The sequence below is a fragment of the Anas platyrhynchos genome, chromosome 1 (genome assembly GCF_047663525.1).
Source record: "Anas platyrhynchos isolate ZD024472 breed Pekin duck chromosome 1, IASCAAS_PekinDuck_T2T, whole genome shotgun sequence".
NCBI classification, from domain to species: domain Eukaryota; kingdom Metazoa; phylum Chordata; class Aves; order Anseriformes; family Anatidae; genus Anas; species Anas platyrhynchos.
In genome coordinates this window covers 96,904,640-96,927,620 of record NC_092587.1, presented here as the reverse complement: position 1 = coordinate 96,927,620, position 22,981 = coordinate 96,904,640, and the positions used below count along the sequence as shown (strand labels likewise).

General features: G+C 44.8%; 1 protein-coding gene across 2 annotated transcripts; it reads right to left on the bottom strand.

The window, feature by feature from the left end:
* Positions 1-162: 162 nt before the first annotated feature.
* On the bottom strand, positions 163-13,135 carry CD2 (CD2 molecule). 2 transcript variants are annotated; one of them, XM_005017630.6, is made up of 6 exons: positions 12,658-13,135; positions 9,438-9,734; positions 6,622-6,861; positions 3,891-4,010; positions 2,025-2,060; positions 163-1,898 (listed from the first exon to the last, which is right to left on the bottom strand). In XM_005017630.6, exons 1-6 carry the CDS (start codon positions 12,716-12,718, stop codon positions 1,690-1,692), a joined length of 963 nt encoding a protein of 320 aa, XP_005017687.1. In that variant the 5' UTR covers positions 12,719-13,135; the 3' UTR covers positions 163-1,689. The 2 variants fall into 2 exon arrangements, with proteins under 2 accessions (XP_005017687.1, XP_005017688.1); XM_005017631.6 differs by lacking the exon at positions 2,025-2,060 and having other exon boundaries at positions 12,658-13,118.
* Between the last annotated feature and the right edge of the window lie 9,846 nt (positions 13,136-22,981).

Sequence of the window (22,981 nt, the reverse complement as noted above, 5' to 3'; positions counted from 1 at the left end):
CCTAATCCCACCAGCTGCAGGTACCCACATGATGACCAGTGCCTCCTGATGATCTCTGCAACACCTCCTGCATCCAAGGTTCTGTGGTTCAGCGACCAAAACATTTTTCCTGTCTCCTCTGTAGCAAAGTGAGATCCAGATACTGGAATTGCAGCACAGGTATGAACTGAAATACTCACCACCCACTCTTCTCTTTATTCATTCACTACAGGAACATAGCTTGTATTACAAAATTAGCCATGAAATGTTTACTGAATGCAACTTTAAATAAGTAGAAACCCTAAAACAAGCTGCAGAAAGCTAAAGCAAGAACAAGTGGCACTTCCAACACTGTGTCCATGACTGGAGTTCGAGCAAAGTGACTGAGCTCTGGATGAGGCAAATACCTCCTTCTCTTTGACAAGTTTCTTCTCTGCCCTTATGCCAGAAGATAAAAATAGTCACATTTCTGAGGAGAAACAAAGGATGGCTGTTTTCTCTCTCCCATGATGCGTGCAGAATAACCAACCCTGAAAGACGTACGACATGTTCTACCTATTGCAACAGAATGCTGGCCAGATGGTTCATGCTCTGTGGCTCTGGTAGCTCTCCCTTTCTCCACCTATGCTGCAGGTTACACCAAATGGGCTCATTTGTCCATTCAGACATAGCTCTGAGGTATGTCCTCTCCCTGCTCCTTAGCTGTCCAACAGAGGCAGTTATGAACATTTCCAAGGACCAGAGGAGTGAGCAGCATTTGTCCATCACCTGGAGTGATGTACGAGCAGTTACTGCAGTCTGGATACACACCTCTCCCTTTGAGAGATCTCTCAACAATTCTCTGCAAGCACCTGGTTATGTATGTACGGAGTATAGTTTCATTTTATTTGCCAGCAAGAAGTCACAGAAAACAGCTGGAGCAGTCCTTGTGGAAGCCATGCAGTATGTTCCCCTGGCCCTCAGCAGATGAGGGTACCTTGCAGGTTGTTGTCTAATCCATCCTCTGAAACCCCAAGTGTTGGCGATACTCTCCCAGAAATTTGTCTCCATGTTTGTTTGTCTGTTGGAAAAAAAATCCAACCTAAATCTTTCTGCAATTTAAGCATGTGATTTCTTGTTCTAAATATGGTAGAGAAAGTAAAGGGTTTACTCCTTCCCTACTTTTCCCACATACATGCTTCAGGCTTCAGTGTTTTCTTCTCTGCTTTGGACAACACAGTTCTTTCAACATCAGACGAGCGACTGATTATGTACAACTTATTTTTCTGTCCAGGAGATCATGCATTCGATGCTGAAACCAGAGGGCTGTCCTAATGCATGGCAGGAGAACAGAAAGCTACGAGACAGAACCATGTGAGATCCATAAGCCCGTGTTGTCTCCCTAGGGCTCTCGCTTCTTCTTGAGATAATCCATCCAAAAAGCAAGACTACAACAAGGTGCCGTAAAAACAAGTGAACCACAGAAAGACACAGGTGTCAAGGCTCAGTTGAATTAACATGGCTCCAGGGATGAGGCCCCTTCAAGGTCCTCCACCGTGTCTCTCCATCTCCAGCTATTTGGTGTTCTCTCTAATTTTATGCAACAAAAGCTAGTGCTTCATAGCTGAGCATTAAACAAGCCTGGGCGCGAGGGTTCCCTGACAACTGCCAACTTCCTTCTTCTGGCGAGTCGTGGAGCAGAGAGAGCTCCATCCCTCCGAGGCCAGATGCTCAAGGTTTCTCTCTCGGTTGGTTTGGAGTCCGCGGCTGGGTCCGCGGCCTGGGCCATGGAGGCACGGCTTGCTGCTGCCCCTGGGGCTGTGGCAGAGGCCTCTGCTGCACGCGCACCTGCCGGGGGGTAGGGTTGGCCGGCGGACGAGGGAGCTCCCGCACGGCCATCTCAGTCTCCACCTTGCGAATCTGCATCGTCCTCTCCTCATCTGCAACGACAGGAGACCCCAGCAGTCAGGCACCTACTCAGGTCTGAGCAGAAGGCAATGCTGTTATTTAAGTCAGCGAGGGAGAGGAAAAAGCTCAGGGAAGAAAAAGCCAGATATTAGTCTTACCTGGAAGGCCGCTGTCACTTGCAGATTGTCCTGCTGCTTCAGTGGAACAAACAAAATCACCGTCACCCATGCACCCCAGGCAAAGCTGAAAGCTTTTCAGTTGCCCAGCTGAGGTCAAGGCGCCTGGGGACATTTGAGGTAGCTCTGCCCCTCTGTGCTGGTCACCCACCAAGGGACACCCACAGCCTGAGCTACTCTGTCATCTTCTGAAGACAGACCACTGAATGGAAATTGAGATGCACTTACAGTACGCAACATAAAAGCACTCTGCCCTGCCAATGTCTGTGTGGGATTGCCATGAAGATTTCCAGGCACTTGGTAATTGCCAGAATTAATTTCCCAACATGTAGAAGAATTAAATACATGCCAGCTGATCATTAACTTGTCATTTCTGAAATGTCAGTCATCTTAGTTTAGGGACTGAGGGATTTACCTCTTGGGACACTGAAATGTCTTTAAACACACACCAAACTGTTTCAAAGAGGCTGGTCACCTTCTTATTTTAGTTCTCATTCTCCCAGACATCTTTTTTTTTTTTTTTTCTTTAATCCAGACCCAAGAACTGAGGAGATGCTGTCACCGCACAGTTGAGGGAGTAATTTATCCCACTCAAACAAGAACAGCCATAATGTAAAATAACACTCTGATGGCTACGCTCACACTGGCATCGTGCTCACAGCCTATGCCGAGCCTTTTGAGATGACATCCTGTGGTTGCATTGCTGTGAGCTCTCCCAGAGAACAGGGAAAGCACCTGCCTGTCTTTTGTGACCAGGTGAAGTGAGAGGGCCATGGTGAGTTACAGCACTAATGTCATACCCTCGGCCACGGGAAAGGCCATTCTCAGACCTGCTGTCAGTCTGACCACAAGCACCTTTGAGGTATCAGCTGGAGTTTCTTGCAAACGTTGCCCTCTTCACCTTGACAAAGACTGCTGTGGTGTACAAAGGAGTCTTTTCTACCATTTTGTAGCCTGAGCACTGACTCACGCAGAGACTAGCTGCTATTGAAGACCACACAGGAAGCCTGACACAGTATGCGGGTGCAGGACTTAAAAACAAGCCTGCAACACCAAGGGGCTCCCCTGGCTGCTGGGTGACCTCCTCATAGCTTCAGCTTCCTCTTCTGGGTGGGCCAGCCAACTCTTCCTGAGTGGCAGCTCAGTATCCGCTGCCCACACAAAATAGGGACAGCACACGAGCTGTAATTCAAAGAAACCTCTCCATCAACACTGAGTCCATGCTGAGAGATGACTCCATCAGCATATTTCTTGTGGCCTTAAAGAAGCTTGAACTTTGGACAGATGAAGTCTCTGCCCACTCTGAAAGCATGGTGTCTTTAATAAAGTGCCCCATGTTGGGCCTCCAGTGTTGATAGGCCTCCAACAACATTGCTTTGTAGAGAGAACCGGCACCAGAAGATGCCTGAGGAAACTCATGGAAAAGCTGAGCCCTTCTTGCCCCTTCCCACTATGTACAGTGTTTCTAAATGTGTCTAATGATTTCAAAGATCCTAATTTTACACTATATAAATTTACTGGAAAAAAAATCTGCTGACGGAGTATCTAATTGTATGTTTAGCCCCATGGATGTTCATGACAGGTGGTCTGGGCTGAGATTTAGGGGAGCCATTCTTCTCCCACAGATAAACAGAAGTGTTTGAGACCAAAAGGTCTTTTGTTCCAAGCACATCCTGGGAAACCAACACTGACAATAGCAGCTGATCTGCTGAGATTCACTGCATGTGAAAATTGGGCTCTTGCTCAAGCTATGGCAAACAGCACGCTCCTGCCCACGGGGGTGCAATCAGTAGGAAGCCTGAAGATTTTAGGTGCCTGGAGAGTAATGTAAAGCCTTTAAACACTTACCATCATCTTCAAGCCTTTCTGTTTTTTTCTTCCTGATGCAGAAAATAAGCAAAATCACAAAAGAGACAAACAATATTGCGCCTCCTGCTATGCTTATGATAAGATAGAAGTCCAGCTGGCCTAGTTAAGAGAAAGAAAGAGGATGTTAGAGAAAAAGAAATAACTTGCATAATGCCTACCTAGAATTCTGTATTTTTCTCCCATTGACTATAAAGGAAGCCCCAGTGGAAGAACCCACCCTTTACCCTTTCTCTGTACAGAGCAGAAAGTTACTGGTCCTCATTGTGAAGGACACAGTGTTGGAGAATGCTCTGGAAACTTTCTTTGCAGCAAATTGAAACCAGAGCACTCATGTGTCAGCTCCTCTTATTTAAATTAATACAAATAGTCTGCTCCTGCAAGGGACCCTTTTAAGGACAACAAGCATCCAGGCAGTGCTCAGCATCCAACAGAAATAAACTTTTTCTATGTACTTCCTACTGAGCTGGAAACACTGAGATCAGCTTGCTGCATAGCATTTTGGTACTTCTGCTTCAAGTTTTGGCTCTATGCAAATTAAAAGATAGTGAAGATGGAAAAAAAAAAATAACCAAATATCCTACAGCCTCAAAACAAGGGTTTGGTTTGATTGGTGGACAAAGATTTATGTGAGCCTTCCTTACTTTGGCCAAATAAGGTTTGTTGGAATTTTGCCTTCCTTTGCTACCTCCTGTTTGGGCTGCTCTCCTGGCATTTGGTGTTTGTGCCTCCGCACAAGCGCTACAGAGCTGAAGTACCCAACAGAAATGCACCTTCCTTTGCTCCCTGGGAGACAAAGCTCCGAAAGAGGAGGCACTACTGGTACCACCCATAACGTACACCAGACATGCACACAGAGGGCATGAGTCACAAGACTGAAGTCAAGACATTTATCTACAGTATGAAGACCTGCACCAGCCTGGACTGTAATGGAGAGAAACAAGCACGCTCAGTGACTTAGTTCATCTCACCTGCTTCAGCTGCCAGTGTTGCACTGAGATGTGTTTTGCCTTTCCAAGGTCTGTTTATCCCAGTTGACTATAAGGCTGAGCCCAAGCAGACTGACAAACAGCTATGCTTATATAAAGTTAGATGAGCTCAATCCCATCTGAAGTATGCCTTGTCCACTGAAGGTCAATATTCAAGGTGATAGACCTCAAATTCAGGACAAGATATTCAAGGATGGCAGCAGGGTTGGAATAAGATTTGACTGAAATTTTAGGGATTTTTAAATCTACTATGGAGCTATTCATGTACTGCCACCACACTGAAAGGTCTGAGAACGTTTTAGTTTGTGTAGGAAGGGTAGAAATGCATGGTTATGTTAGTTTATCAGTGTTGCACAAATGAGTACCTTCAAGACCAGCATGGCAAACATTTTCTTTCTCCATTAATTATTTGACAGAAAAACAATCTGTCTCACCCTGTGCAAAAGGAGCACTTCTTCTCAAGGATGACCCACTAGATGGAAGCATCTGGCTGATGGATAATGCCTACACCAGCACTGCAGGCAGGCCTGTGCTAGCTTGGCTCATTCCCTGGGCTGCCCAGGCCCACCCCGTCCCTCTGCTCTTTCTCCTTCACTCAGCCACGGTACACCTTGGTGTCACTTTAGTGAGGCCTGTACCTCAAGGATTTGCTCCTTCTCTTCTCACACTGTGGGCTGAACTTTGGACTTTTCTGGAATTTGCTGTGGCAGAAATAGCAGGACATTGGAAACACTACACCAGCTACCATGAGTCCCCATGCTCCACTAACTGCAGCAGAGCCAGTGAGTGCTTCGAGTTCAGTGCTGTCAGTTGGGAGGGATGAGTCCAAGATCATCAAATTCAAGGACTTTTCCCCAGTGCTGCACTGGATATCTCAGCTTAGAACTGAGCACCATGGATGTGGTGTTACACTGGTATGATCTGTCCCTTGTTTTCGCCTTAACTCTCAAAACACTTTTACTGAGGCAGGGAGGGAAGGGTATAACTTCTTTTGCCTATCTAATCATTTTCAGCATGATTCTCTCCATTTAAAATACATTTCCCACAGTTCTCTTGCTGTGACTGTGTCTGAGGAAGGTGAAACTTCAAATGAGTAAGGAAATCCATGGTACATGTGAGCCATGCTTATCTGAGTCATGTGGCCCCAAAGCTCAGCTAACTTCTCCAAAACCTCCTTCCTGATTTTTTTGGCCAAGCAGGGAGCCCAATGAGCTTATTTTTCCCCTTGTGAGAGCACACAAGCACACCCACAGATAGCAGACAACCACCACCTTTGTAGGCATGGAGAGGAAAAAAAGAACATGCAACAAATTTTCCCACCGTGAAGATGTAAATCAAGAGCAAATCCCCTGAAGTCAATGCCATGGCTTCATATACATATGCAGAAGATCCCACGCCACATTTCCCAAAACAAGCTGTTAATTTATGTTGTAGTAGCTTGGGTAGTTTTATACTATCTTACTGAAATCACCTCTTTCACAGTAATCATTTGGGAAGTACCACTTGTTTTAAAGGAATAAAGAAGTATTAAAACGAGAGGAGTGATTTCTGCCTGTTGCAGACTGCTGCATGCAATAAAAACCCAGCGGTGGCTCTAGACTCATGATATTGGGTACAGGGAACCATTGATATTTCTGGTACCTGGAACAATCCTGCAGATACGTGCAACTACATCAAGCCCTCTAGGTCAAACCAACAGATTGTAGTAAAAATGGATTTTCTACCTGAGCACTTGACTTGTTTCTCGGTTGTTTTTTCGCTGACTTTATTCTTGACAGTACATCTGAACCTCCCAGAATGGGTTGTAGTAAATTCCATCTTTGTTAAATTACTTTTTTTTGTAATTTTATCATAAACCACTTCCATCGTAAATGTTTGGTTCTTAGTCGCCTGCTTCACTTCACATTTCACAGCTGTGGTTTTATTAATGCATTCAGCGTAGATGATTGGCTGAGGGACGGGCTCTGAAAAACAAGAGAGGGGACAGGCAGGTCTGACAAGGTTTCTCCTTTTGAAAATCTCCATTATTAAGCAGAACAATAAATTAGCCACCAACAAGCAGTGAGGGAGTAACACCAGCTAATGAGACCAGAGAAGAATAAAGAGCAAATTAAACCTCTACTGCAGAAGCAACACAGCAATGATAACCAAAATGCAGTATATTAGTCTACATGTGTTCTAACACACTTCTGATCTTTTTTGTCTCCTGTTCACTTCTCACTACTCTATATAGTGTCTCTTCCTTAAACAAGACATGATTATTTCAGCAAGAGCACCTACACTCTACCTTCTCCTGTACCCATTTTCACTGCAGCATCACCCACGATTTAAAACCTGAGTTTTATCCCCAGTTCCTCTTCAGAATAGTTCACATCGTAAGGGCACTTTAACTCCAGGTAGTTAACCATATACTGTGCAACCTGAAGGGATGCTAAAGCTTACTCAAGTGATTTGGGGGTGGAAGGGAGGAGCCATGGTTGTGGAGCTCTGCCAAGATCTGGAAGCCATCTGAGAGCGTTTCAGCAAAGCAGAGCTGCACCAATGTGGCTGGATGACTTCCAGGCCCAGCCTGGCTCACGGCCAGCTCAGCGAGTGTAGGGAAAGAAGGAAAAGGAGGTGAATGGGGGGGACTGGAAACAGCCCTCTGCAGCTCCTGCTTCAGTGTTTTGGTGCAAATTAAGTGAGCTCTGATCTGCCTGTACCCATCAGGAGAGATTTCCTCTAAGGCAGAACAAACAGCTGCTTACAGTGCTTTATGTATCACCAAAGGCACTCAGCTTGCATGACAGCCACAGCGTGAAAACCCATCAGAACAGAAATCACAAAACAAAACAGACCACTCTTAGCTCTCAACAAGGCTATATGACAGAGAGAACCAATATCTGTCTCTCCTTGTCCTGCAAGCAACTAGTTATGTTTCAGTTCCAGATTCTCTGTCACTGGTGACACTGAAGCAGAAAAGCCTTGCAGGACTTTTGCTCAACCAGGGACAACTGGCAGGGGCATCAGATGGAAAAAGTTCAATTTCTACCTTTTAAACGAGGCAAACAACTACACACCAGGCTCATCTATAGCTGTAGGCAGTGTAAACTATGGAGAGCATAAATTTTAAAGCCATTAAGAGCTGCTCATAGCAAACGATGTCTAGTTTCACACTGAGAAGGAAAGGCAGCATCCCTTTCCTCATTAAGCTCCTCTTCTGCAAGCTGTAAGTTATCTTTCAGCAGAATGTCCCAGTGCGAAACACCAGAGTCCAGGTTCTGGTGATGGAGTTGGGTGATGATGTCATCACCTAAACATATTTTTTTCTGTTATAGAACAGTTATTTTCCGACACTAATAACAAGGTATAAACTGGATGACAATTGACTCACCCAACAGTTACTAGAGGATTTTACTTCCAAAACTGTGTACCAGAGGCAAGGCAAGCTTTCTGCTGCACAGTAGGTGAATTGATGCAGCACACAGCTAACTTGCAACTTATTGCCTTAACCCAAAATTAAACTCAGGTAACCCCAATGACAGCTCGGTGCCTTAAAGCATGAGTAAGTAGATTCAGGCCTCAACAACTTCCTGAACCTGCAGACAGTTTGCAATTATGGTTTTCGAGGTAGTGAGACACCCTCACTTCTCAGCAGTCTTTTTGTTAGTCACGGGGCCTTCAAACTACACAAGAAGGCTGCCATTCCAGCTGTCTTTGCTGCTGCTGCCTCGTGAAGGCATAATTTCAGTAGTGCCACTGATGCCCACACTCTCGAGGTTGGCAAAGGTCAGCATGCTGGCTGAGGAAGAACAGAGCAAAAACAATCCACTTGCTAGGAAACAAAACAAAGCAAAACAACAACAACAACAAAAATAATCCTGCCTTATGGCTTAGCCGTCTGAAGAGGTGATAGCAGCCACTGAAGAGCAGAATACCCATCCCCATCTTTCCTATTCATCTCAGAAACCTTGGGCTGCTACCACTATCATCTCTCAGCACAAGATACAGAACGGAACTGGAGGCTGCCCTCATGCTTTGAACCCATGCAGATGAACTCCCTAGGCGTGGGCTTAAGGGTGCTTTTATTTGTTGCATTATGCTGTCTGAGGATGGGGATGCAAGAGTTGTCTCCCCTTGCAGATTCAAATCCTTGCCTATTGCGGTGCATCTCATGTTATGTGACTGCTGGAATTTCTTGTGTTTGAGGGGGAAAAAAAAAAAAAAAAAAAAAAAAAAAAAAGAAATAAAATAGAAAAGAAAAAAGAAAAAAAAAAAAAGAAAAAAGAAGAGTATGGGCTCCTATTGCCTATCTGCAGGCTTTTAGTGCTGCCTGGGCACATGGAGAGATCAGGTGGCTGACAAAGAGAGGAGCCAGAAAGCAACAAGGGACCAGAGGGAATCAACAGGAGTAATAGAGAGGAGCAAAGAGGGACATCTCACAGGAGCCCACCCTGAAACAGAAACGGGGCAATGAGCAGAAAAGGTTGTATGAGGGTGTGGGAACACCAAGTCTTTTTCATCTGTGGCTGGGAATGCTATGGGGAAAGTAAAAACTCACCCTGAACAATGAGTTCTGTTTTTTCTTCTGCCTTCAGTTTTCCATCTTCATGGTAAACACGCACTGTATACATGCTGCTGTCCTCTTTCACCACATTCAGTATTTGTAGAGTCCCATTGGAGAGTACAAAACACCTGCAGACTTTAATGTCTGTGTAATACTTAATTTTCTTATTTTTTATCTGAAGTAACCTCTGATCATTTCTTGACCATGTTGCCTCATGCACAGTCTCGGTAGTCATGATGTTGAGAAAAGCTGACCCATTCACTGCCACGTAAATCTGTCTGGTATTGGCACCTTTGAAGGGAAGCACAACAAGCCCATCAACAAGTCTTGAACAGCCACTGCTGTCCTGTTCACCAGCCACAACGGTGACCCAAAACGTTTTCATTTCTACTCTGAGTTCCCTAAGCCTCTCTGTTACTTATGTTTTCTTCCCCTGCTCCAAAATTCTTCTTGATCGTTCATTAGCTAAATGTCAGCACCCAGCTTAAACCTGAGACATGAGGCAGTAAAGGGTACAGTTCTCAAAAGCAGGCTATCTAATCTCAGGCTGATTTATTCAGTGATTTCAGATGCTGAGCTTCATGGCTGCCCATGGACTTAACCCTACCTGAAGATAAGGTCACTTCATTGGGTTTAGCATTTGGCACAGGCTGACATTTAGAGTGCTTGTCACTGCGATCATTACTGCGGACAGCAAGAATGCAAACTGGAACATGGGATCACTTCAGCAGCAACAGTGACGGCAATAATAATAACAACAGTGGTCTAAAAGATGTGCCTGTGTCGATCAGTGAGTGCAAGACACCGAACTGGAGGAAGACACAGGGCTGTTGGTTCCCGGTGCCCCCTCCTCGCCACTCTGTAGCACATCCACCTGGTGTGTGTAGCACACCATCATGGTGCAGACAAGTAAGGGGGGAGAAAAACAACTAACCTCAGCCTGCAAAATTATCAGGCCCTGGAGATACTGGGAGACAAGCAAAGGAAAAAAAAATCTCTTGACAGGTGCCCTTTGATCATAGATGCCCTCTGCAAAACAGGTGAGAGGAGGCTACATCACAAAGGTGCGGCCAGGACTGGGTAGCATTTTTCATGAAGACAATATTCAGAAAAAGCAAGGGCTGTCAAATGTTAAGCATGTTACTGCCTCTGGAGATCAAATACTCTTCCCGCTGTGCCTGGGTCTCGTGTCCTCTATGCTCAAGGGTGCTCCACAGCCTCCGCAAGGCACAGCTCTGGTGAACAGGGGCTTCTGAGCACACATTTTGTCGGGAGGTCACTTCAATGCAGGCACTGCCTCCATCCCAAGTGTGGGTGGAAAATTTTTAGGAGATAAAAAAACACCAGAAGTGCTTACAAGTGTCGGATGGAGTATGCTAATGAATAACAACGTTAATTCAGAACTGCAACTTATTTCATTTGTCTTCTTCTATAGTCTGTATTCATTCCGTTTCAATTTATAGGATAAAGCAGAGGCAAGATGGGATTTCTTTTCACATGACCAGGCAGAGCCAATTCTGCTCTAATTTTATAGATTTCAAGCACTTTTTCCCACAGGCAGGAAAACTGCATTTACACATTTATTACAGTCCTTCACTGTAGCATATAATTTTTTATTCCTTGTATCTAGTACAATGATAAACTCTATGACAGAGGAGAAATTGTAATCTGGTTTCTGTGTCACAAAGCTAACAATGTTAGAGTTAACCAAAGAATTAAAATATTGTGCCTCTGCAACAAGGAAATTAATACTGAAGTGTTTCCTACAATTCACCCCAAGTCTAAAGAGAGGTTCTTCGTTCACTATTGCTTTTTATTTTTTTTTGAGGTATTTGATGTCTCTAATGAAATATTCTGAAATCAAGCTATCACACAGACTTGGAAACAGCTTATTTCCACTTTGATGACACTACAGGTTCAAATTCAAATGTCTGAATTTCGATACTCATTTCTGCTCAGTCATGAACAGGTATTTAGAGTTAGTAATAGGATTTCTGTACATAACAGATACTAGCATTTATTTCTTTCTCTCCAGAAGTAAAGAAAAGAAATTTATGTTTTCAGGGAAAATTCAGCGGAATCTCTGAGGACTGACCACCTAGCCATATCTCTACGGAAATCACACCAACACTCAGACTTGCTGATGGAAAGTGGAGGCTTCCACATGTGTGATATTAAAACTTGTTCAGCTAAGGAAATATCAATTCTGCTAACGCTTTTTGTTTAGCTAAGGAAACATCAATTCTGCTATTGCCAACTGTAATGTTCTTCAAGGGGCAGAACTATCAGAACTGGCCGCAGAGAGCTCATTTGCAGTTGCAAGAAAGAGTTACAAATAAAAGCTCAAAATAGTAGCTTTAGAGAAGTAAGGAAGTCTTCTGTTTTACAGCTTCGTGTATATTTGAAACCAATTTTCCATTCAAGGGAAATATACTTCATTTCTGCTTGGGAAGATTCTTTTATACATCATGTGCCAAAAATAAATTCCTTATTTATCTATTCATTTTGTTCTGAAGAGAAAAAATTTTAAACAATCTGCAGTGAAATGAACAGAAAAAAAAAAAAAAAAATCTGTGCCTGGTTGTGTTGTCTTCACCTCTTAAATCCCTCTCTAACCTACACGTTAACACCTTAACTTTTTGGGTTAATGTTTTAAAAAAATGAGAGCAGTATTATACAAAATATATGTACATATTTGCTTACTGTGTCCACATAACAGGCTCCTTCAGCTCCACTGCTGACAAGGAGATCTATCACTTTTTCTGTTAATATTTATGGAAGAATATAATTTGCACTTTCAAAAAGATTTGTTCTTCTTTGATAAGAAAAGGTAATTACATGTGATAATGGTTCTGCACAATGCACCATGAACTAGATCTCTAATGTAGTACAAGCTACCTTGAGGGCAAAGAGAAAACTGCATGCTGACATTTCTCATTATACGTGTGTCAAATTAAAGCTCATTAACTTAAAACCAGAACTGTTTACAGCTTATTAATATAATTGAAATAGGAAACTCAGGTCCTACCCTCCTCAACATGGCTGAAAATTAAATCAAGTAATAATAGCAATAACCCAAATGTGCCCAAACACCTCACCCACTAAGAAAGTGGAACTAGTTGCTTATCAGTAACATCCCACCAAGTTGCAAATAGTTTAAAATGCAACTTTAACAACACCAGCCTGAGAAAGCAAAAACTTAATGAAGGCTTACCTTTTACATTGGGAAACCAAAGCAGCAAGCACTTGACTAGGAAAATCCTCCTGAAGTTCATTTTCAGGGTCCAAAAAGGTGGTGCTGCCTTGTCTAATGATAGCTCCTGGCAGGTGAAAGGATGGTCTGCTATAAGCAAGCGGTCGTGGGCTGTGCCTGCACAGCCCTCGTGCCCTCCTCCCCCTCTCACTCTAGCACTTCTCGTTTCTCACACAGGCACAGAAAGCACGGACAGAAATACTCTCTGACGGGCTGCTTTGTATCAGGATGGGGCAATCTGCAATGACAAGGAAAATGTACACCAACGTGCATGCCCCCAAGGTCTGCCTAGCCAGCTGGAGGGCCAGCCGGTGCCCTGTCCTCTTCCATATTCATGTGAAGAGTTCAGCTCCAGCATCCATACCACGTGCCACCTTCCCCTCCGGGACAGATATGTCTTTTTTGGGGAGGGAGTGATGGGGACCCTTCCACTCCCCTGCGACCCATCAGCAGAGAGGGGACAGCAAGTCCAGGTCCCCTAGTGGGGAGCAGGATCTGACAGCTCTTGGGCGACATGTAGAAAGGAGATGCACTTCCCTGGGAAAGCATCAGAGCAGTTTCACATCAGCATCTGATCAACAAGGGGCTGGCCAGTGCGACACATGGGTGTCCTGCCAGCATAGCCATCCGTCTGAGCAAGCTGCAGAAGAGGGATGAGCTTGGAAGGGGATGAGCACACTGCCTTGGTCTAGCCAGAAACCAGCCCCAGAGCTGGTTGGTGTTGGAAAGACTGTGAGGAAAGAAGATGGGAGGAGGGACTGGAGTTAGGTCCAAAAACACATGAGAAGCTAATAAAATCTTTATTCCTGTTTCCAACATGAAACAGATGGGGTGCGGACGATTTTGAATTATCATCCTCAGCAACCCCTTTGCAACAGCAGCCACTGAAATCTATCAGCTTTTTTATCGCAGATGTAAGCCAAGAAAGAAGACAAGAAAGACAATGTAAGACAAGAAAGAAAAGCTACGGCACAAGACATGTACAACATTAGATAAATCTTTCTCATTAATTCATGTTATTCTGCTTTCCTGAAGTTATAGGAAGATCTTCTAAAACCCCTCCCCTTCTCCAGCTTTATCATCTTTCTCATCTTTACCAAGCACCTCTGTTTGCACAAAAGGAAAAAAAGTTACCTGAGGAAAAATGCACAAAGGCCACAGACAAGGCCACACATTACTGATTTCCACATCACGGAAAACCTAGTTTTTCTTTGTTTTTTGTCGTTTCCTTATAAAGAACACGCAACAGAGGCACATGCAAAAGGAGAGAAAAAGCAACAGCAGCAAGATGACATTTTTGTGCCTGACTTCTATGTTCAGTGGAAGAAAAACAGGCTGAGGCATAGAAAATGCCCTGGCATCTTCCCAGCAAGCAATCTGTGTTGGCAGTGCCAGCCCTGTGGGGCTGCAGGGACCTCTCTTCCCAGCCACAGGGAGCTTTTGTCATTGGGCCCATCAAGCAGGGCAAAAGGTGGCCCTGCCACGTTGAAACCAATGCCCACATTCTGCTCAACGTTGTCTGTTTTTTTTTTTACTCAAAGCAGCATCCCTTGACGTCAACTTCTGCTTCCAGCAGGCCCCAGCTCTTTGTCAGCACGTTCATACCACAAACACTGGGGCAGGGACTGTCCCTTTGCTCTGGGCACAGAGAGAGCCAGCACGGTGCTGTCCTGCTCACTGGATAACACCTGCTGTGAAGCTGTGACAAGAACTAAGACTGGCATGACTAAAATGCAAGTGGAAAGATGTCAGTGTGTAAAAGTGAGAGAGAAGAGAGGTAAAGCTCCAACAGCAGAATGGGGCTTAAATGATGTCCTGTACTCCTAATGATGGCCACTACTTCCAGATAATCAAGTTTCTGTCACACCCAGCGCCCACACCCTTGTAAAGTTACAGCCCAAATGACTCAGTGTGGTGGCCCCTATGTCCCAACAGCCTGGTTACAGCCATCAAACTTTTCCCTGGTAGAGCAACAGGCAGAAAGCAGCAAGAAACCACTCCTCGAAGAGAAAATGAGCTTGCTGTGCCCAATGAAGAGAAACTCAAGAGAGGTGGCTGTGTCTTGATAGTCTTTGTCCCCTGTACACTGTGCATCACAGAAGTGACACCAGGCCTGAGCATTTGTGAGTAGGTCAGGGTGTGTGCACAAAACCAACTTGCTCAGAGATTTTGTACAAGAAAATCTCCTTCCCCTTCCATAAGGCCTCAGGACAGGCTCAGCCACGTGGTCTTCCTACACTCTAGGACTACATATCAAAGCTCCTACATCAAAGCTCTGGGCACCATGTCACAGCCGGGCAAGCAAAGGGGCCCACCACCCATATGCCAGGATCTCACGGGGACCCCATGCTAAGTGGTCATGGCTCACCCCACTGAGCAGCCCCTTTTTTAGCCAGCATCAAACACCTCCTGTACCAGCTGCTGCTCACAGCTGCGTGCTGCCACAGCCCAAACACCACCCCAAGATGTGATGAGCCTACTAGGCATGGAGATAACCATGGCCCCACAGTCTTCCGCTTGCTGCAGAAACCCTCTCTCCTACTCGATACACAGGAAGTACCATTGCCGGGCTAAACACAAGCCGGATAGAAAAACAGGGCACAGACACAAAAGGAGATGTCTCCCAGTACCAAAGTGCTGGACCTGTCTTCAGCTAGGCCTGTCATCCAGCTCATGGCTAAGGATTCTTGGCCTCTGGTTAGCCCGTTGCATTGCTAGAAATCTCCATCTTCTGACACCTGGTAAACCAGAGGCCCAAAAGCAACCATGACAATGGGGTGTTTCTTTGCAGCCACTGCTGTCTCTGTGGTATTGTTTCCACTGCAAAACCCACAAAGCACTATAGTCATGTGGGTTTGTCTTTGTTGCTTGCTCTCATTTTTACTCTTTCGTTCTTTGTAATACTCTAATCAGTTTCCTCACAGGGAACGTAAGTATCATACTTATATTTCCATGGAAAGGTGACAGACACCCACACATCTGAAGGGAGCATCTCAAGAGACAAACAAAACAAAACAAATCAAACAAACAAAAACAACAATTACACTAGATCTACTAGAAACAAAAGAGTACAAATACACTTAGCATGTTATTCCCAGGAAAGATAGCATGCAATAAACTAATGTGTGCTTGTAGCCCATCTGCTAATTTGCACCATCTTGTCTGACAACAAGGTTAGGTTGCATTAAATGGTGTTTAGGTGGGACTCATTACTCTTCCCTCAAAGTAGAGTCAGTCAGACACCCTGATCTCACCACCACTTGAGATCCTCACCATGAAAGATGACGAGTACTGAAATTCACACCTATAAATTTCTCACAAAGACAGGCCTTTAGTCAGATGCAGTTTGTGAGGCGAGCAATGAATGTGATCTTGAGTGAAACACCAGGTGGGTAAAATCATGTGGAGGATGTAGAAGGGAAGCTTTGGATAAGGCTGAACTTTATACCGGAGAGCTCTCCTGTGTTGGGAGATAAAGCATACCAGCCTGTAAGACTAAGAGCTGGGCTCCACCTGTGCTGCCCTAGGTGGTAATTAAGGGTTTCGGGATGGCACAGTCCCTTCTCCTTTAGCATAACTTTGCAGGACAGGGAGAATTTCCCACTCCACTGGTTGGAGTGGGAAAGAAGCAATGCTAGCCTTGGCAGAGGGAGTTGCCTGTGCACTGTGAAATGCTAAGGATCTACTTGCTTCCACATGCAGCTTCTCCTACTTGGCCAATGAAGGCCACATATCCCCTTCTCTTCACTTCTGACATAAAGACTCCCAAGAAAGAAAGACGTCCAGCTTGAACAAAGCAGTGGAAACAAGAAGGTCATGAAATCAAAACAAAGACAGTGGAGACACTGACTCAGTAGCTTGGAGCCCAAGGCTTTGACTCCGTTACATGCAAACTGAAAGCACTGCTTTGTCTGTGCACAGCAGAAGTATTCCAAAAATGGCAACACACCCTGCCAGTGCTGAAACAGCTGTCTGAAGAAACTTCTTTTTATCCTTCTCTGAAAAAAGGTAGATGGGTACTTTCCAAGAGAGACTCACACAGAATAGTCCTTGACTGTTTGTTTTTTTTTTTTTTGGTTTGTTTGTTTGTTTTGAGGAAAATGGCCCCCTTGCTATTTCCATAACACCATATCATCTAGGTCCTCTCTCTCTCAGACTCATTTTCTTCCTTTCTACTTGTAAAAATGTGTCAACAGCCAAGCCTCACAAATACACCTCATATAAGCCTGGTCTAAAGGAGAGTAACTGCCCCAGAAAGAGCACTCTGAAAACCTGCAGCTCACAGCATTGACTTAGGCCCAAGAGGATGTCAGCATCCCATTGAGCAATTATTCTTGCAGACAGTGCATGTCCGTCTTGCTTGTCTGACACTGATTTCCATCATCTGTAATGAAAGAGATTTAAGATCTAACTTTTGGTGTCTTATTCTAGCAATTTCAGTGACCTCACTACTACTGCAAAACACGCTGTGGTTCAAGCAAAAATTTGTTGGCGTGATGCTGTCAATCTGTCTTACATGAGAAGCCAGAGGGATGAACAGAACTGTCTCTTCCTGTCTTAGCAGTAATAAATACACAAAGGCCCGTATTAACTACAATATACTCCTTCATCACCAGAGAGATAATGGACTATGCGAGGAAGATATTAGGACAGCTGAGGCCAAGCGCTCATTTGTCCAGTTGCAGGAATGTGTCCATTGTCTGGCTCAGATGATCTTGCTTCATGACATGTACAGAGATAACATTTCTCTGCTGACAGGTTATGAGTTTGATGTGACAATGATGCTACAGTTGCCAGCAGGTCTGGTATCATATAGGCATGGTAATAAATGTCAAGGGGGACAGAAAAAAAGCTGCTCTTAGAAATGTATCCAGGAAAGACAACTTGTCATCATCATGTAAGTAAGTAATGTTTCTGACAAGATCTGACATTCTCCAGAAACCATTAGCTTAACAAATGAATTACTGATCTTTTGTACAATGTTTTATTTTATTATAGTATTTCAACTTCAGAGAGTGTGGAGCAGTATGAAATAGGTAGCTGGGAGGATGAGAACTGAGCCAGGAGAATGAGCACTAAAATCTGGGTATTACATTTTAGCACTAAAATTGCTTATTCCTGGGAGAGGCCCAGAATGGCCTTTACATAGGTCCCACACACAAAGGAAGGTCTTAACTTCAAATGCAAGCCATCAACACAAGCTTCTTCATAAGCTGCAGTCACTGTAGGGATTTGTCCTACCAGTGAATATGTGGGATGCACGTATGCAGGCATAAAATGTTCCTTCTAGGAGACCTTGAATAAGCATCTCTGAAGTGGCACTGTAGACCCTCAAATTGATGTCAAACGTGAGTAATTTATTTCTTAAATGATGGAGCTATGATGACACACGAAAGCCCATTATGGAGCCCTGCACCTACACACAAGGAGAGCTGGTCATTGCCACCAGCAAAGTAAGAACTAAACCTCTCAGAAAAATTTCTGAGTGACTTGTCAGCACAGACTTGCTACTGGACATGGAAGTAAGGGGGAAAAAAATAAAGGTCCTGACACTGATACTTGCCTTACACTAATGCTCTTTGCGCCATGTGCATCAGGGGCCATAAGGCTTGGTGCAGCATACGAGCCCTTTTGCTCCTCATTGTGGATCCTGACTTTGCAGCTCAGTTTCCCCTGCTTCCTCCCTGGTCCCACAAGCTTTCTGTGCCCTGTGAACGTGGTTTTGACCTTGCTGGTGTCCATCCACTTGGATGCACAGCCATTTCTGCTCACTGACCCATTCAGTCTTGCCAGCTGGCAAGCTGTGAGGACAGAGTGAAGTAGAAAACATGAGCTGAGACCCTTGCCACCATGACACCCTTGGCTAGCTGGTGCACCAGGACACCCTACCCTCCTGGAAGCCTTATGCAAGCACCTCTGGCACACCAGGGCCAGCCCCTACTTTGATCAGACACAGCAGCACCCCTACTTTCACCACACTGAGTCTGGACAACAGCAGTAAGCCCAGGGTGGGCAGCTCCTCCAGGTGCAGGGACAATAGGGCAGCAGGTCAGGTCACCCTGTCTCGACTCTGCTGCCAGCACATCACACTTGCATGGGAAACACCAGGCGATTGCAGCATGAAGTTACTTGCACAGTAGCACAGCCTTCTTCACAACAGCACTGCTGTGAAAAGTACAGGCAACAAAGCTGCCCGTGCTTCTGAGAGTTTACAGCCTACAGCTCCTGTTGTCAGCCTCTAATGGCTAAGGTGCTGTGTCACTCCATTTCTGAGAATTTCTGGTTGTTTAAGATCTTAGCGAGGCAGGCAGAGGAAGTTCTGGGTAACGCATGAGTGTTGGGGAACTGTAGGTAAGCTGTGGCTTTTCACAGTGTTTCTATCGAGGCAATACATCAGGGCCAGCTCCCTCTGTCACACTCTTGTGAGTCAGAAGGAAACCAGAACCTAGCATGTTAGCATGGTTAACGAGAGAAGTACTGTCCACCTGACAGCCTTGGTAAACACTGCTCTAAACATCCTGGGCAGACAGACATTCTGCAGTAGCCAGACCACCAGACCACGGCTGCATCCTGGACAGACCACCACATGCAGCACCCCATGGGGTCTCCCCCATCTTGGCAACACCAACACAAAGGTGTCGGGTGCTACTCTATCAGCAAGGTTTTTTTTTTTTTTTTTTTTTTTTACAGGGGACTAAACAGCCATTCCACATTCCAGCATCACAGATGGACAAGTGGAGGCAGGGGATGACGACATGACATGCTGAGATCCACCAGCAAGTCTAAAGAAGAAGAGCAATTCAAAACAGATGCTCTCACTACCTTTCCACAGCCAAGGTCTAAGTGGTCAAGTTCAGGATGGTGTCCCCATTCGTTTCATCCACGCCTCCTTGTTTTCATTACAGAAGGGCAGGTTTTTTGTTGACTATGGTCCTCGCTTGTCCCCTACACTCTCAACTTTCAGCTACTTGGTAAACATCTGCTGAACCTTAAAGGCTTCTTTGAAGAGCTGCAAGTTTACAGCGCAACCTCAACGGAAAGTTACTATGGATGTTTTGTGCCCACATAAGTAAGATGCACTGGGTTGGACCTACAGTTGCAGTGGTTATTTATAGTATCATGGAAGTTCCTTGAAGCTCTGCAGAATCCGTAATTCAGCACAAATACTGACAGATACTTTCCTCTCTCACTAAGACTGTTTAACCATTCTTTCCGTTCCTTTCCTTTCCTCTCCTTCCCTCTCCTCTCCTCTATCAGATTCATGGCAGCACTGAATCCTACTATTTTTCTCTCCAGCAGAGAAGAGACCCTCCATCTACAGCTCGCTCTCCAGGGAAACCTATCAATAGTTGTTTGAATCTGCCCAATAACACAGCTTTAAACTTTCAACAAAAGTTATGCAAACAAAACTCCTTATCAGAAACTAAATCATCTGAAGAAAAAGAACCCCAAACCCTCAACGGCTGGGCAGGAACAGAAGTTGCACAATTTACTTTATGGCCTCATAACACAGCAAGAGAAATCTTGACCCAGGCTGTGCACAGAACATAAAGGGAAACAACAAGTGCTTGCCTGTATTCAACGTACCTAAAACTGGCCAGGGCTCTAGGTTTCCACCATTGCTTCTCCCATTTCCGTTGGCAAAACCCATCTCAGAAAGTGAGATGAAGAGAAAAATCCAGAAAGAGTTGGCTAGGTTTAGAGAATATGGAATTAAAAATATATAAAGAAAAAAAATATTTTGCTTGTTTGTTTGTTTTGTTGTTGTTGGTTTTTTTTGCTACTCTGGGGTAGATTTGTGTGCTCCCTCCTTCTCAGGCTTATCAAAGCTAGCACTACACATTCCTTGCAAATGGCTAATGAGAAGAGCTCAGAGGAAAAGGTGGGCCCAGGGCCCCATCCTGTGTATCGCCAAAGAGGCTCGGGAAACGGTGATCTACTGCTAGGATAAAAGTGCATTCATCTGGGGAATAAGACTCTTGTCAAACGTCAGAGAGAGTAGGTGTGAGGAGGTAGCAGCAGTGACTACTGTTTTCTGAAGGAAGACATTTTACATTCCCTAGGGAGTTTGCAGGACAATGTTGGATGTAGGACTTTGCTGGAGATCCCAGCATCCTCCTCCCCCTTGAGAGAGGTAGTATATATGACTACTGCTACTCACCATCATATCTGTACCCTCAGTCGTTAAGGCAGCGCCCTTTCTTCCCCTGGGATCCTCCATATCGGACAGTTCGCTCTCTGTGGCATCCTCCTCCTCTCTCAGTCCTGCCGCAATTCATCCTGTGATGACAGAGGCACCAGCAGCACACACTGTCCCACCCAGCAGGTAGCTCCTGCTCCAGGCTTGGTATATCACCTAGGAAAAGCCACCTTAGCTCACAGTGGGTTCAGACCGTGTGCCACACAGAATCTCATACCTGTTGTCCCACATCCTGTAACTACAGGTTTGCCTGTTATTTCAGAGGAGAAATATCTGAGGATCATTGCGCTCTGATGAAAAGCTTTCACAAGAGTGCAACACAAACTCTTAATGTTCGTTACTTCAAGCCATAGATTTGTTACAATTCTTTTTAAATAGGCCAAAATATCAGTACATCATCTTTTTCTTTTTTTTTTTTGTTTTTTTTTTGTTTTGTTTTTTGTTTCTTTGAGGTTGTCTTACTACACGACTCTAAGTGTGTGTGTGTACATACACACACATATAAACATTTCTTAAAATGTTTTATTCATTAGTTTTGGGAAAATGCATTTTACCCTCAAAGAACTTGTGTAAGCCAAAGCTGAGACAGTAATGTTGGAAAAATAGTATAGACACTGAACTGTATTTCGTTATTCCATTTGCGTACAGTACAGGAGCAGATAATTCTCTTTAACGTACAGTATTTGCAATTCCTAAAGATAAAAATGAAAATGGCCTCCAAGTAATTCATGCCATATAATACATCTAGTTCCTATGCTGCTAGACAGCACTAAAACTATGAGTAGCTGTGATCAGTTTAGCTGATTAAAAAAAGAAATCTTTACAGAATTCAAGTTTGAAATTTTGCTTTCTCAACTCATTTTCAGTATTAACTATAAAAATCACACGTTAGAAATACAGTTTTGATTAGTGTTTTTAATAACAGAAATTGACTGTTATATGGAATGTACTAACTAGAAAAATAAACCAAAATAAGCTGACATAGGCCACCCATATTTGCTACATCTGCAGTTGGGTTCCTTTACTGTTTCCATTTGGCACAAAAGCATGATGAGCACTCTCCAGACAAGTCCTAGTGCCACAGAACCAGCCCCTACCCTGACAAGCCCATAAACCCAGTGGGCATAGGCCAAGTGTTCCCCTTTCCCAGGGGCAGAGACTCACCCCATCCTCACAACACCCACCCACCCCCCAAAGACCATGCAGCGGGTGAAGTGAAAACCCACACATCACTCCACCTACCACCCACAGAAATCCGTGTTCAGCTCCTTTTGGGATGCTGGGCATCGCTAGTACAGACCAGCAGCTTCCAACCCAGCTCCACAGAGCTGAGACAAGCAGACAGCCCTTCTCCGAGCAAAGCTTGAAGGTGATAGGAGGCACAGACTGAAGGAGACGGCAGTGTTAATTAAGTCCTGGAGCAGGGTGGCTTGACTTGTTGTTTAGAGCCCACCTCTTCTCTGGAGTTGGAAATATTCCCATGAAGATGCCCACAGTGCTGTCAGTGAACACAAGCAGAACCACTCTGGATGCTTCACGAGCTACTTTAGCGTAATTGTTAAACACTTCCTGAGGGGTTTAGCCATGCTTGAATCATGTTAGTAGGACATATATTCCCCTACCCACCACTCTCACGTTCTTTTTCACTAAACGTCTTTTGCCCTCCAGGCAGTCCGCAACAGTTTCTTTCGTCCCTACCACCACTAGATGGCTGATGATAGCGTGATTTAGCCACATTGCTTGGTCAAGATAGCTAGACATGTATTGGGTTTACAAGGCAAAGGTGTGGTAGCAGAGGTGCTGCAGTGGTGGCTTCCGTGAGCAGAGCCCAGCAGCTGCCCCATGTCAGATCAGAGCCAGCTCCAAAAGGAACCCACTGCTGGCCAGAGCTGAGCCAGGGAGCAACGCTAGTCCAGCTTATGGGAGAACAGACTGAAGGAAGGGGAAGAAGGAAAAAAAAAAAGGAAAAAAAAAAAGACTGCTGTGTGACAGCAGCTAGGACAGAAGAGCATTAAATGAGACAGAATCATCCCTGCAGCCCCCAAGGTCAGTGCAGCAGGAGGTGCTCCAGGCAGGGAGCAGCAG

Excerpts from the sequence above, each read along its gene's own strand:
- CD2 (XM_005017630.6), bottom strand. The coding sequence starts at position 12,718 with ATGAACTTCAGGAGGATTTTCCTAGTCAAGTGCTTGCTGCTTTGGTTT. Across the intron at positions 9,735-12,657 it reads TTGGTTTCCCAATGTAAAAG|GTGCCAATACCAGACAGATT; the intron begins GTAAGCCTTCAT and ends TTCCCTTCAAAG. Across the intron at positions 2,061-3,890 it reads AGAAAGGCTTGAAGATGATG|CAGCAGGACAATCTGCAAGT; the intron begins GTAAGTGTTTAA and ends GTTCCACTGAAG.